Source organism: Phaenicophaeus curvirostris, chromosome 9, assembly GCF_032191515.1.
Source record: "Phaenicophaeus curvirostris isolate KB17595 chromosome 9, BPBGC_Pcur_1.0, whole genome shotgun sequence".
Classification (NCBI taxonomy): domain Eukaryota; kingdom Metazoa; phylum Chordata; class Aves; order Cuculiformes; family Cuculidae; genus Phaenicophaeus; species Phaenicophaeus curvirostris.
The window spans coordinates 13,376,479-13,389,310 of NC_091400.1; the positions used below are offsets into that span (position 1 = coordinate 13,376,479).

At 52.9% G+C, this 12,832-nt stretch overlaps 1 protein-coding gene across 4 annotated transcripts in view; it reads right to left on the minus strand.

The window, feature by feature from the left end:
• DNMBP (dynamin binding protein) overlaps positions 1 to 12,832 on the minus strand; it is a 33,534-nt gene that overhangs the window by 4,384 nt on the left and 16,318 nt on the right. Inside the window, exons 1-7 of one of the 4 annotated variants that reach the window (XM_069864021.1) lie at positions 11,340 to 11,986; positions 3,921 to 4,108; positions 3,235 to 3,334; positions 2,553 to 2,700; positions 2,001 to 2,018; positions 1,243 to 1,442; positions 133 to 263 (exon numbers count right to left, since the gene is read on the minus strand). In XM_069864021.1, the coding sequence (XP_069720122.1) occupies positions 133 to 263; positions 1,243 to 1,442; positions 2,001 to 2,018; positions 2,553 to 2,700; positions 3,235 to 3,334; positions 3,921 to 4,108; positions 11,340 to 11,598 (1,044 nt within the window). In that variant the 5' untranslated portion in view covers positions 11,599 to 11,986. Of the gene's footprint in view, positions 1 to 132; positions 264 to 1,242; positions 1,443 to 2,000; positions 2,019 to 2,552; positions 2,701 to 3,234; positions 3,335 to 3,920; positions 4,109 to 8,486; positions 8,545 to 11,339; positions 11,987 to 12,832 lie in introns of those variants that run through there. The other 3 variants (XM_069864022.1, XM_069864019.1, XM_069864020.1) reach the window with 3 other exon arrangements.

Genomic DNA, 12,832 nt, shown 5'->3' on the forward strand with positions numbered 1-12,832 from the left:
CAGATCCTAAGCTCACTCTGCCTGCTGGCCTGGATCAGAGGTACTCATTAGGGAAGGGGTAGGGGGGGACAGCAGGTACCACTGTGGAAGCATCACAGGGTATAAGGGTACCTGGCAGCTGATGCACGTTACCTGGGGTGCAAAGCCTGTGAGGTGCTTGAGGTGGCTGCTCACACGGTTGGATTTCTTGATGATAGAGTGGAAGTTAAGCTTAGAGATCTTCTCCATGAGGCTATCCTCATCCCCTTTCCGGTACTTTAGAACTAAAGAGATTGATGTAGAAATCAGAACCCCTGACAGCACAATGCCCTTGTCTTAATGTCTCTTCAACAATTGCCTTGCTGGCTCTCCCCTTCTCCAAGCCTCTGCAGCCCCAAATGCCCCACATTATCATCCCACCTCATCCATCATCCAGTTTTTGTCCAGTTTTGGTGCCCCCAGGTCAGAAGAGGTGTGGGAGAACCAGAGCACCTAACCCACAGGGAGACCTCAGGCCCCACAAGGAGACCTGGGCAGGCTCAGCCTGGCTGGGAGGATGTGGAGGGAGATCTGCTTGCACCTGGAAGCTACTTGAAGGGCAGCTAAAAAGATGATGGAGCCAAACTCCTCTCAGCAGTGCCAGGCAATAGAACAGGGGGCAGCAACCACTTGACATGGCAGCTTGGGAGCTTGAGGGTGGATGAGGGAGCACAGCTTCACCATGAAGGTGGTGCAACCCTGGGACAGGACATCAGAGAGGCTGTGAAATCTCCATCCTTGGGGGTCAGTGAGAATCAGCTGGAGGGAATGATGGCTGATCAGAACCAATGTTTGGGACAATCCTGCTCTGAGCAGGAGGTCAGACAGGAGATCTTAGATGGCTTTTGCAACCAGCACCTCTGCAATTCTGTCCTGTCTACAGATTTACTTTCAAGCTTACTCTCCAAATCTTGGTAAGACAGAGTCTGCTCTAGCAGATTAATTCCCTGCTGATTTAATTCAATAGCCATGTGGTCAGCAACTGTGTACATTTCATATATCTGTATAAAAGAAATACCTAAAGCCAGATGCGTACTGTGTACATTGTATCTCATGGTCAGATTTTTAAGCGCAGCTCTTCCACTGCCCTGCTGCGAGGGTACAGCCTATTGGGGACAGATTCCCTTCAGGATTGTGGTTGCCAGCTAACGCTCAGGAACTGACAGACACCACCCCAACACATCCACTCCTGTCCCTTGCTCTCAGCTCTATCCAGCTACTCACCCAGGTCCTTCCGGCGCTTGTATTCATTGATGTTGACATTGATTTCTTTGACTGCGAGGAGAGCAGCTGTAAGTGGTGCCTTGTCAGGGTGAGCCTCAGGGGTGGCGCTCAGCAGCTCCATCAGCAGCAGTGGGTACCGCATCACCCTTTGCACTGGCTTGATGAGGAAGGAGCCCAGGTTAATGTAGTTTGTGCAGCCCCTGGGAAGTTGGGACAAAGGAGATGCAGCAGGTTTAAGTCCAGCCCAGCCACATAAATCCTGTTCCCTCAAACCAACCCCAACCAGACCCAGAACACCAACAACTCCAAATCTACTGTTTTCCACAGGTCACGCCACCCCTATCTCTAAATTCACTGCATTCCTGAACCCCAGGTTTACAGACCTCATTCATAACAGGTGACCCTTTCCAGGCAGGATCCTCTCTGTCACCAGACCCACCACGAAATCCCACATACACACAGTCTCACACCTAGCACAGTACCACTTGCTTCACTCTGGCCCACCACCCAACTGCCCAGGTCTGCTCTCCCAAATCTGCTTCCTGCCCGAGACCTCTCCTCCCCTCATCACCTGTGCTGCCTACCATTGCCTCTGCTGCAACCGCGCCACAGATACCCTGCTCCTCCCAGACATGCCCCTACAAGGCACCATTAGGCCACCCCGACATGCACCCTGCAGTGGCAGGAGGTTAGTTACAAGTGAGCAGCCAGGCCAAGACAGACAGACAAGCAGGGACTAACAGGAAGGATGCACTTACCACTCACTGTACAGGCTCCTGCCGGCCCATAGAGTGCCAAAAAGCAAAGAAAAGCAACCGGTTAATGGGGCGGCAGGCGTACAGTTCTGCAGCCAGCACCTTTGCCCCATCCCACAGTGATGCTTCCAGGACAGTGGGCATCCCTGTTTGCCCCGAGCAGCAGTTGGCACTGGCAGCTCCCGAGGCATAAACCTCCATGAGTTGGAGCCTTGGCAGTCACTGAGCCTGGCAAAGCAGCTCCTTCCTCACCAGCCACATCGAGGCAGGGCTTGAGGAACAGGAGTCCTCAGCCACCTTCTTTCATGCCATCTTCTTTCATGCCATCTCAGTGGTTTGTGCCCAGAGTTTAAGAGGGCCTACAGGTGTCCCAGCACCTGTGCATTGGGGCAGGGGGCTATCTTAAGCCAGAGCTAGGTCAACTATGCAGTGACACAGTCAGCCCCTCTCCAGTCACCACCTGAACTGTGTAACTACTGCTGGCCGACAGGCAGGGATGTTGGAGACTGAACCCCCTACCCCAGCCTGGTGGCCAGCACTCTCAAAGGCTCCCACCTGAGGCTATCCAGCAGGTCCAGGAGTAGTTTCTGTATCTTCTCATCCTTCTCATAGGTTTCCAGCAGTGTGATGGCCTCATCGTGGTTCTGGCAATACACCTTGTAGACACTCTCCAACTCTGCACGCTGTGTCAGGAACACTGGCCCTGTACACAGCAGCAAAGCAGGGCTTCAGTGTCTCCTGGTCCCCAGCTACCTCCAACACTGGTGTGTCTCACAGTGAGACACCCAGTGTCCCCTTCCACACACACAGCTTGAGAAGATAGTGTCACTAGAGCAATCAGGACAGCCCCTCATCACCCACGAGTACAGAGAGCTCAGTCAATCCGTCTCTCCCAGGGATGATGAGTGAGGACACTGGTCACTAGAGCCACAAAAAGAGCAAAGGCACAGGCTGCCAAGGGCCTGAGCGGCAAAAGCTGGCAGCACAGGAGCAAGGACTGGGGCTCCCTTTGGTGAAAGTCGCCACAGAGGGCCACAGACACCATGTTTCTCAGCACAGAGACCCATGAGGCAATGCAGATCTCATTGGCTTGGCTGCTGGACTGATGAGCAGTGACAGGGACCAGCAGGGAGGAAGTCCAGCCCCAGTGTCCTCTCCCAGCATTTAAACTAGCCTGCCCCACCACTAGCAAAGCCCAGCCTAGCCTTCTGAGCAAAGGTAACACCAGAATTCATACCAATAGCATCTGAAGTCTCCAAGGTGGATAGCAGCTGCTTGGAGAAGGTAATTATCACGTGGATGTTTCCAAAAAGACCTTCAAAGTCTATGTTCTGCATCTGGGGAATAAGAAAAGAGATGTCTTGGATGGGGAAACATGTCCCAGTCAGACTCAACAGCCCCCACTGCCTTCCTGCAACCCTTTAGTATCTTCAGATTCACAGCAGTCACTCAGTGCCACCTCCTCCCATCACAGTGACTTCTGTACTCACTCCCTCATCCCCCAATGCCCTGGAACTGTCACCCCTTATGTGTTGTAACACAATGTCCTCCTCTTTCCCAGGAATTTAATTCCTGGCCCTGTTCACCTGTTATTCTCTCTCTCCTCCACTAACCCCACCCCACACCAAGACCCCATACTTTCTTTCTCCTGACAATGAATTTAACCTACAAACCAAACAAAGAGGAACATTTTCTGCCTCAGGAAATGAATCTGTGACACTTGCTGTCAGGTCCATTGCTCTCAGCAATGGTGAGAACTCAGCAGAATCCCAAACCAGATACAACCATCCTGCTCCCCTCAGCATAGCTAAATTTCCTCTGTGGGCTCCCGTGCTGCTGCTCAGCCACTTCCACAAACAAAGCGGATTCAATATCCTCACCCCATCTCACCAGTGTCATATGGCAGCTCACCCTCACTCCTACCTGTGCCCGCTGCAAGGGCACCATGATCCTCTCTACGCACATCTCCAAGTCTCTGATATAGTCCCGTTCTGTCTGGAGCAGTTCCTCAATAACCTTGGACCTCTTCTCCAGCATCCTTTGCTCTGGGCTCTCAGTAGCAGCCGAGGATGTCTCCAAGGACGGTGTCTGAGAGGACAGGAGAGTCATCTCTGCAAGACAGAAAGCAAGATCAGCATCCTCCAGCGAGGACACAAGGACAGGAGACACACAAGCACCCGCACAGCGCCACGTGCAACCTGTAAGGCCGCTCGACACGGTTGTTGGGGAGCAGGACTGTCCCCGGCAGGACCTCTCCGGAGAGGCCATCCCCGGCCAGGGTGGTTCGCTGCACCAAGCAGCACAAACGCAAGCAGCACAAACGCGGCCGGGCTCAGCCCCTCGTCCTGTCCCCGCAGCAGCAGGAGGGAGAGGAGCCCCGCTCCCCTCCCCTCAGGCTGGGAACAGGGTCTCCATTCTCCAGCCGCTGGGCATTTCCATCTGAATGGCCGAGCGCCTCGGCCGCCCACAATGGGGCTGCGGGAGGCAAAGCCCGGAGCGGGCAGCGCCGTGCAAGGGCCGGGGGGCACGGATGCTCCCGAGGGAACGATGCACCCCCGAGGCTGGATTCACCCCCGAGGGACCGATGCTTCCAGCGGGCTGGATGCTCCCCGAGGGACCGATGCACCTCCGAAGGCTGGATGCACCCTGCAGGATGGATGCACCCCCGAGGGATGGATGCTCCCTGGGGCTGGATGCACCCCGAGGGACGGATGCTCCTCCGAGGGACGGATGCTCCCAGCAAGCTAGATGCTCCCCGCGGGACGGATGCACCTCCGAAAGCTGGATGCTCCCCGAGAGATAGATGCGCCGGGGAGACCTCATGCGCCCAGCCCAGCCCGGGGTTCGGAGCGGGGCTGCCCTGCCCGCAGCTTCCCCCTCCCGGGCCCCCGGCAGCCGGCTTTCCTCCTGGTTTTCTGTCCCACCTGCGGTTCCCACGCTCGCCCAGCCCCCTCCGGTTTTCGTGGAGACACTTAAACCCCCAGAAGATTCCTGGGCTCTAGCCACTTTCAGCCACACCTGCCCGCCTAGAAAAGCGTGTGCCCTCTGGCCAAACCCCCGGCAGCAGCATACCTCACCCCAAATCCAGGAGAGCCCCGCTCCAGCACCTCCCTGGGACACCCCTCCGAGGCAGGGTCTGGCCCCGAAGAACAGGGCTCCGAAACAGAAATACTCCGGGCTCCCCAGCGTTATGGGTGCTTTGCAGAACCAAGGCCCCTGGGACACCCGAGCCCCTTGCAGCACCCCAGTCTGCTGCAGGTACCTGATTTAAGGCCAGACGCTGATTTGAAAATGCCACCTTGCACAGATCCCAGCTGCTCTCTCTCACTGGGATTTTTATTAGAGTCGTGGGCATGGCCCAGCTCAGACAGTTGTAAAAATATTTTTGCAGGACAGGCATTTCTACATCTCCACCTCCCTGACCTCTCTGGTTACAGCAGATCAGCCTGAGGGATTCCGGGACACCAGCAGGGTTTGGGACTTATCCTGCCACCCCGGCACCCACCGTACCCAGCCCAAGGGATCCCATGCTCCCAGCCAGGTGCTGGGCAGCCTCCAGCCTCACCCTGCCCAGCGATGGCAGTAACCGGCGGTGTGGGAAATCGCTGCCCCAGCCTAAGCATCCTGCCCGCTGCTCTGCCAGGCTGGGGTGTTTGCACTGAAACGACCCAGGAAAGAAAAGAAACCCCACTGAGATGAGACACCGACTCAGCCACAACTAGCTGAAACCCTTCCCATTCCAAAGCAGCAGCATCGGCATCAAACAGCAACTTTTCACAGCTATCTGGGCTGAACAGCTGTTCTTGCAGAAAAAGCAACTTCAAAATCATTCCAGACACCCCCTCAGCCATAGCAAATGGGAAACCTAGGTACAACCCTGCTCAGAGGATGTCCTCGACATGGGAGGGAAGATGCCCGTCTCTCTAAGGAAGCATCGCTGCTCCCTGCCTTGAAATCGAGCCTGGGGAGAGCCAAGAGGGCCAGCTCCATGGAGGAGGATTTAGTGGCACATCCAGCACTTCGGTTAACAAGCAATTATTGGGAAGAGCAGGCTTTGCTGATTCCTACTAGCAAATGTCCTTAAAACTACCCCCATCACAGCCACCTTGAGTAAGGGAAAAGGCTGGTTTCAGCTAAGTCAATGGCTGCCTTAGTCATCAGTAATGAACTTTATTAACTCAAATGCAGCAGGAGTCTGCAAGGAAGCCGTAGGAGCAGCCACTGTGGTTAACATTTGCTGTTTGCCTTTCCAAAGCATCTACAAAGCCTCAGTAGCAGACCAGGCCCTACTGTGCAAGATTCTCCACAAACACCCAACAGGCATCCTGCCTGACACACAGTGCTTGGAGCCTGAATAGGACACAAGGAAGAAAAATGGACAGGAAGCACAAAGAAACACCTAGATAACAGTGTCAGCAGGTATCTGCAGCCCAAGGGTTAAGAAAGTAGCAACAAATGAGTTCAAGAAGGATATATTTTTTTTTAAGGAATGGTATCTGTTTTGCAGGAGAGCAAGAGATGGGCTGGAAGAAGCAGGAAGGTGTTAATTTGAAATGCAAAGAGTTGTGTGAAACCGAGGTAAGGTGGGCGGGTGAGCTGATACCAGGCATGAGGTGGTCTGGGAGAAATCTTGAAAATTAAGACTGGCCAGAACAACAGCCAGAAGTGAACCATGCAGCAGCATTTGGGAAAACAAATGGAAAAGATTACATTTTCCTAGAGCAAAGGATAGAATTTTGCATTTATCCCAAGGCAAAATGCCACCAAATGAAGCTTTGTACAGGATATCTTGGGAGTTCACTGTGCCACCAAACAACCCTGCTGTGCTCTCAGCTTTAGGCATGGCTAAATTGCAGACACACAGTGTGTCTGGCTCGAGGTCACCAACACTGAGTCGGGGATACCCAGTGCTGACAGTGAACACAGTAGCTCCCCACGCTCCACCGAGCACACCCCAGGCAAGTAAATGTAGGTCAGGTCCTCTCAGAGAGTGCCCTGCTGCAAGGCTTCCACTGACACTTGTGAGATTGCCAGCTCCACAGCACCCTTTCCCTGCAAGCCTCAAATCTCTGTCTGCGTAAGGGAAATTAAAACCTTCCCTGCACAGGTTTTAAGCCCATAGTACTCAACAGCTCAGCTTGCTTGCCCTGGCACGATGCTGGCCGCCAGTTCTACTCATTTGCACCACATCAGTATCTGTATTATTTTGAAAACTTACACAAATTAATTCTCCTCTGGCCTTCTTTCTCCTTCTGAATATTTCAAGATTTGCATAATCTACTATGCTGCCAAGTTTCTTAGGACTTCTGCTGTTTATCACTAGTCTGGCAACCTCCTTCAGCAAGGACCTCAAAAGTTGTCCTGCCTCTTTTCAAACACTTGCAGCTCAAAAATTTCAAATACAGAATTTGTTTTAAATATTTGACTCTTCTATCTGACCAATATGTATAATTTAGGACATGTTTCTGGCAAATTTTAAAACCCTCACCTTTTGTATTCATACCATCTCTATGGATTGCCATCAATTTATTTTTTCTTGTCTGTCACACATTCTGTGTGTCTAATAGCAGCTTTCCCTAAATGAGGCTTATTAAGCATTTAAGTAAACCCACCCATTTCATAACTGTGGGGTTAGGTCATCTAGTAAATGCTTTTTAAACAGACCTTAATTTTATTTCACAGATTTTCTATTTAATTGTTACCTTTCAATCTGAGTCCTCATGCCCATGAACTTTGGAGGCACTAGGATGTACAGCACAGCTGGAATGGGCTCTGTTAGCCTGCAGGAATGACACTGGTATTTCTAACAAAGCAACCAAATTCCATCCCATTGACAAATTCATGCTAACCCATGACACTGATGCCAAGCAGGCGTTCAGAAATACATTTCCAAACATTACATTCTCAATCATAATTTTCAGACTCAAATTTTGTTCTCTTGTAGGTTGTGCAAGCTCCACAATCTGCACCTCTAAATTAAAACCTCCAACAACATAATTTTCTCCATTGCCTTTGGCAAATTTATGCCAAGTCCTTGGCTCTCTGGATTGGTTTGATGGTCTGTGACAGCCTCCCAGCAGTGCCTGCTTTTGAGCTTTGCTGGTTTCCCTGCAGACCCATGGGAGATTCAACACCAACTCACAGCCCAGCCCCTGGCAGTGAGGCACCAAGGTGGAGCACAGTCCCACATCTCTGTCCTTTACACAAAGGCTGTGATTTTACTGCTGCAGTCACAGGGCTCATGCTGCTTTTTTCAGAAATGCCACTGTCACTGACTTTCTTCCAATTAATTAAAACTTCTAAGTTTTATCGCTCAACCTCCTATTAGGAACATACACATAATTACAAGTTTACTCCCTGCCCCACTCTGGAAGCAGAGTTGACCCATGAAGACCAGATCCAGTGGGATGCGTGCCCATCGTGCACGGGCTGGCGGGTTCACCCAAAGGGTGAGCCTTGCCCCTCAAACTCCTCCTTGCCAGGGCTCACCTGCCAGCATCCCTCGCGGCACACCCTCGCAAGGCACACAGGCTGCTAACACAGTCTGAAGAGGGACGTGCTGCCCATCACCGCCAAGGACAACCCTTCGCACTGGCTTGGTCAGCGCAGATCTCCGATGTGGGAGCTGCACCCAGCCAGAGGCTAGCCCTACCCCAGGCTCACAGCTCAGCAGAGTCAAGCAGTGACTCAGGACAAAACAAACCAGCTGCAAATATTTGAAGAATGTGGACGCCAGGAGGGGAGGAGCCACTGCCTGCCATGGGAAGAAAGGGGGATGAAACTAGGGCAGGGAATAATTAATCTGAGCAAAAGGCTAAACTGGCTGCCAGAAGCAAGATCTGGTCAGGGTGAAAACTCTCACTCTGGACGCTGGTAATAAGACTGTAACAATATATCCACCAAAGCAACACACTGGATTCAGTGTCTCATTGCTCCTTAGGAGGAAGCAGGGGGTGCAGCAGAAAGGTGCCATGACAAAGAACTTTAGCCTATAGAAGTGAATTCAGCCTTGGCAGACTCCTGAGACCACGCAGCAGAAGCTAAATCCAGACAAACAATAAAAACGAGCACTGCAGCAGCAGACTGGGGGGTCCTCGAACAAGTACACAGGACTGCAGCAAGGTACATCTCTCTGCCAGCAAGTGCTGATACCCACTCAGAATGCCTCATGCAGCTCTCAAATCCACTATTTTAAAAGAGTCTGAGCTGAAAAGTGAGCGAGTATCAGGAAGAATAAACACTGAGAGGTCTGCCTGACAGTTTTTGCCATGAGTGTTCTGAGACTATTCACTACAAAGAACTGAAGACCGATAAATTACTTCATTACAGTACCTACCTGAGAAGAAAATCCTTCAACTAAAAAGCTCTAATTTAGTAGAAAAAGGTTAGGGTTCAGAGCTGAAATAAAATATGCTAGTATGTAAAAGCTTTAAGAGTGATGGTGACTAAGCAGCAAAGCTATGACAGGTGGGTTCTCCTTCTGTTGATGCAGCAGGCAGAAACATTTGAGTGTCATCCCACAAGAGATGCTATAACCAAGTAGCTGGCCCCAGGCTGCACTGCAGAGAAATCGGTAAGTAGAATTACCCCACTTAGGGAAAAGATCAGGCCATGGCATCTCCACTGGGGCTTTCTAGTCCTAAATTCTGTGTCTCTCTGGACAGGAGGAGGAACTTGTGACCAGCAGGGCAGGAGGAGGGACACAACAGTGAATTGCAGCCAGAAAAAGGCGACAGGATGGACAGTGTTTTGAAACACCTGCAGCCTCCCTCTTCCCCTTCCTGCTGCAGGACACTGGCCCTGATGGTCAGTGCCTCCTACTCTGCAACTTCCACAGACAAATCGGTGACTCTGAGATTGCCATAGCAGGGAAAAAAATCCAACAACCTCTCCCAGTGCAAGCCTGAGTGCACACAGCATCTCATATAGCATCAGAGTGAAGGCTCTCGCCCACCATCGCAGTCTATCCCCTGGATTCTTGCAAAAGCTGGCCAGGCACTCACCGCTCCAGCCTCCCAAGGCTTTGTGGGACGTTTCCCTCCCCACTGCTCCTGGCTCCTCCTCGCTTCCCTGCTGCCCTTTGGACGTCCTGGCACTGCAAAGCCTCTCCCCTCCCTCGCCCTGGGGACACAGCTGAGCAAAGTCCCACCCTACCAGGGCGGCTGAGAGTGCAGAAATGCAGCCGGCGGAGCCTGCTTAGTCAAATACCTCCCGAGGACAGATTTCACGCTAAGCCGACAGGCAGCCACAGCCTCCAGCTCTGCCATCTCTTTGGCTGCTGCACTGCAGTGCCGTTTTCCTCTGTGTTTCAACCCCCTTTCATGGACTGTTCACACACGTGCTAAGACAGACCCAGGTAGGAAGTGTGCAGAAGCAAACATGTTGTTAGACACACGCCTGCCCAATGGGGAGACCAGTCCAGCAAGAAGGGCTCCTTCATCCCCTCTGCCCCACCACTTTGCTGCCCGTCCCCCAACACACACAAATATCCTGGCAACAACAAGCCAAGCCCCACAAAGTTGTCTGCGGCTGACACTGTCCCAATGACAGTGTCAACGGAACAATTCTGCCCATGCCAAGACAGCCTCAGCCTTCCAGCTTTGGCAACTCTCCAGCTCCAGAGTGCCAGTGATGGGACTGGAGCCCCTGGGATGGCTCAGGCACCCAGGATCCAGCACACAGCTGCTGTAGAGCAGGCAAGGGACTACTGTGGTACCAAGGGGCTGGCAATGCAGGGGCTGCTGTGACAGCTCCCCAACTTGCAGGTGTCCCTGTTTCCTGCCCACGTGTAACCACACAACTACAAGTACCTGCCCTCTATTCATCTGAGTGCTACAACTGCCACTATTTCCTGCTTCATGCTGCCTGTAAACGGCTGCCACACTCGCCCTCCGCAGAGTCAGGGATTGGTTCCTACACATAGAATCCATCCAAGATGGGTTATCAAAGTAAAACAGGCAGTGTGAATAACCCCAGGGCCTCACTCTTTGCCCCATGAGGAACCTCTTCAAGGCCTTGATAGAGCAGACAAATCAGGGCCACAGTCTTTAGGGTGTACCCAAAATACTCAGGGCAGATAGAAGTGTGATTGAAAGGACAGCAGTGAGTCATGGGATGTGCCGCCTAAGCTTCCCTCCCACCTGGGCCTCATCAAAATGGAGGCAAGAGCCCTGGCAGAACACAGACAGCTGTACAAAGGGCTAACAATGGTCATGCCTATTTCAGCAAGCCCCAGGGTTTCCCGTGAGAGTCTGGCTGTGCTGGCCACATACCTGCTCCCAGAGTCCTGGTGCTGCCCCAAAAGGCATACCTAAGTCAACCGCCCAGCATTTTCCCACGTACCTTGCTTCTCTTTCCTGGTCTGCACAAACTCTGAGTGCCGCAGGGCACTGGGAGCCGTCCGTCTGTAGAAGCTGTTTCGCTGCAGTACAGGGCCCACCCTGTTCACTTCCTTGGCCTCCTGCTCCCAGATGTCGCTCCAGTCCATCCGGCCCGTGCGTATCCTTGAGCACTCTGCTCCACCGTTGCTCCTGGATGGCATCCTGGGCCCTGGGGCTGCTCCTACCAGCTCCCTGCATTCATTGTAGTCCATGTCCTGCATCTCAGACTGTGTACGGCAGGCGCCTGACCCCAGACTCACGCTACCATCTCCTGAGGACCAGATGGCAAGCGCAGGAGCTTCACAATTTCTGTCCAGACTGCTGTGGTCCACGACATGGCCTTTGGGCTGCTCAGAGTCTTCTTGGTCCCCGACACCTCCATACTGCCTTTCCTGCTCTCTATATGCCCCAGAGCCTCTATCCTCTCCATAATCCTTTTCCTCTTCCCTATATACAATATTGCCTCCATCCTCTCTATACAGCCTTCCTCCCTCCCTATACTCCCTAGAGCCTTCCTGCCGACACTGCCTTTCCCTTTCCCCATAATGTCCTTCACCCTCACTGTAGTCCCTAGGATTTCTGTCCTCCTTATACCACCTTCCCAACTCTCTATACCTCCCAGGTACTCCATCCTCTCTGTACCGACTTCCTCCTTCCCTATCCTGCCCAGGTACTCTGTCCTCTTTGTATCTCCTTTCTCCCACCCTATACTCCCCAGGTACTCGGTCATGTCTGCACTGCCTTTCCTGTTCCCTACATTCCCCAGACACTCTGTTCTCTCTGTACCGCCTTCCTCCCTCCCTGTATTGCCCAGGTACCCTGTCCCCTCTGTAGTGCCCTTCTCTTATCTCAGAATTGCATTCTCTGTACTGAACACCCTCCTTCTCATACACCCTAGAGTTTCTACCTTCTGTATCCTGGCTTTTGCCTTCCCAAGCACGGCCCGCTCTCCTGTAGTCCACATACTGAATATCCCCCTTCCAAAACCCTCCACAGTCTCCATTCATGCTCTGCTGATCCAGAGAGATACCTTCTCCTCTCCTGTAATCGTCCCAGCTACCATCTACTTCCTGGCAACCTGGGTACTGCCTCCGCACCCAGGGTCTGTCACCACGCATGGCCACCCCAGCCACATCCTCCCTCCACACAGCACAGTAGTCCTCATATCCCCAGCCAAAGAGCCGTGGCTCCTGCCTCGGATCCTCCTCACCATGTTTTGTCCCAGGGTAAGTGCACATAGTCCTGCCGAGGTGCAGTGCAGGTGCTGATTCCCCCTGCCACCCACTCTCAGAGCCCAAGCCTGGGCTGACGCTGATTCTCCGCTCTGCTCCAGCGCTCCTGTCCCAAGTGAAGCGCAGGCGCTGCTTCCTGAAACCAACCAGCAAGGGTACAAAGACTCACGGGCCCAATCGCTGCCAGCCCTGGCCTCCTCCACCTGCTACCCAAAGTAATCAG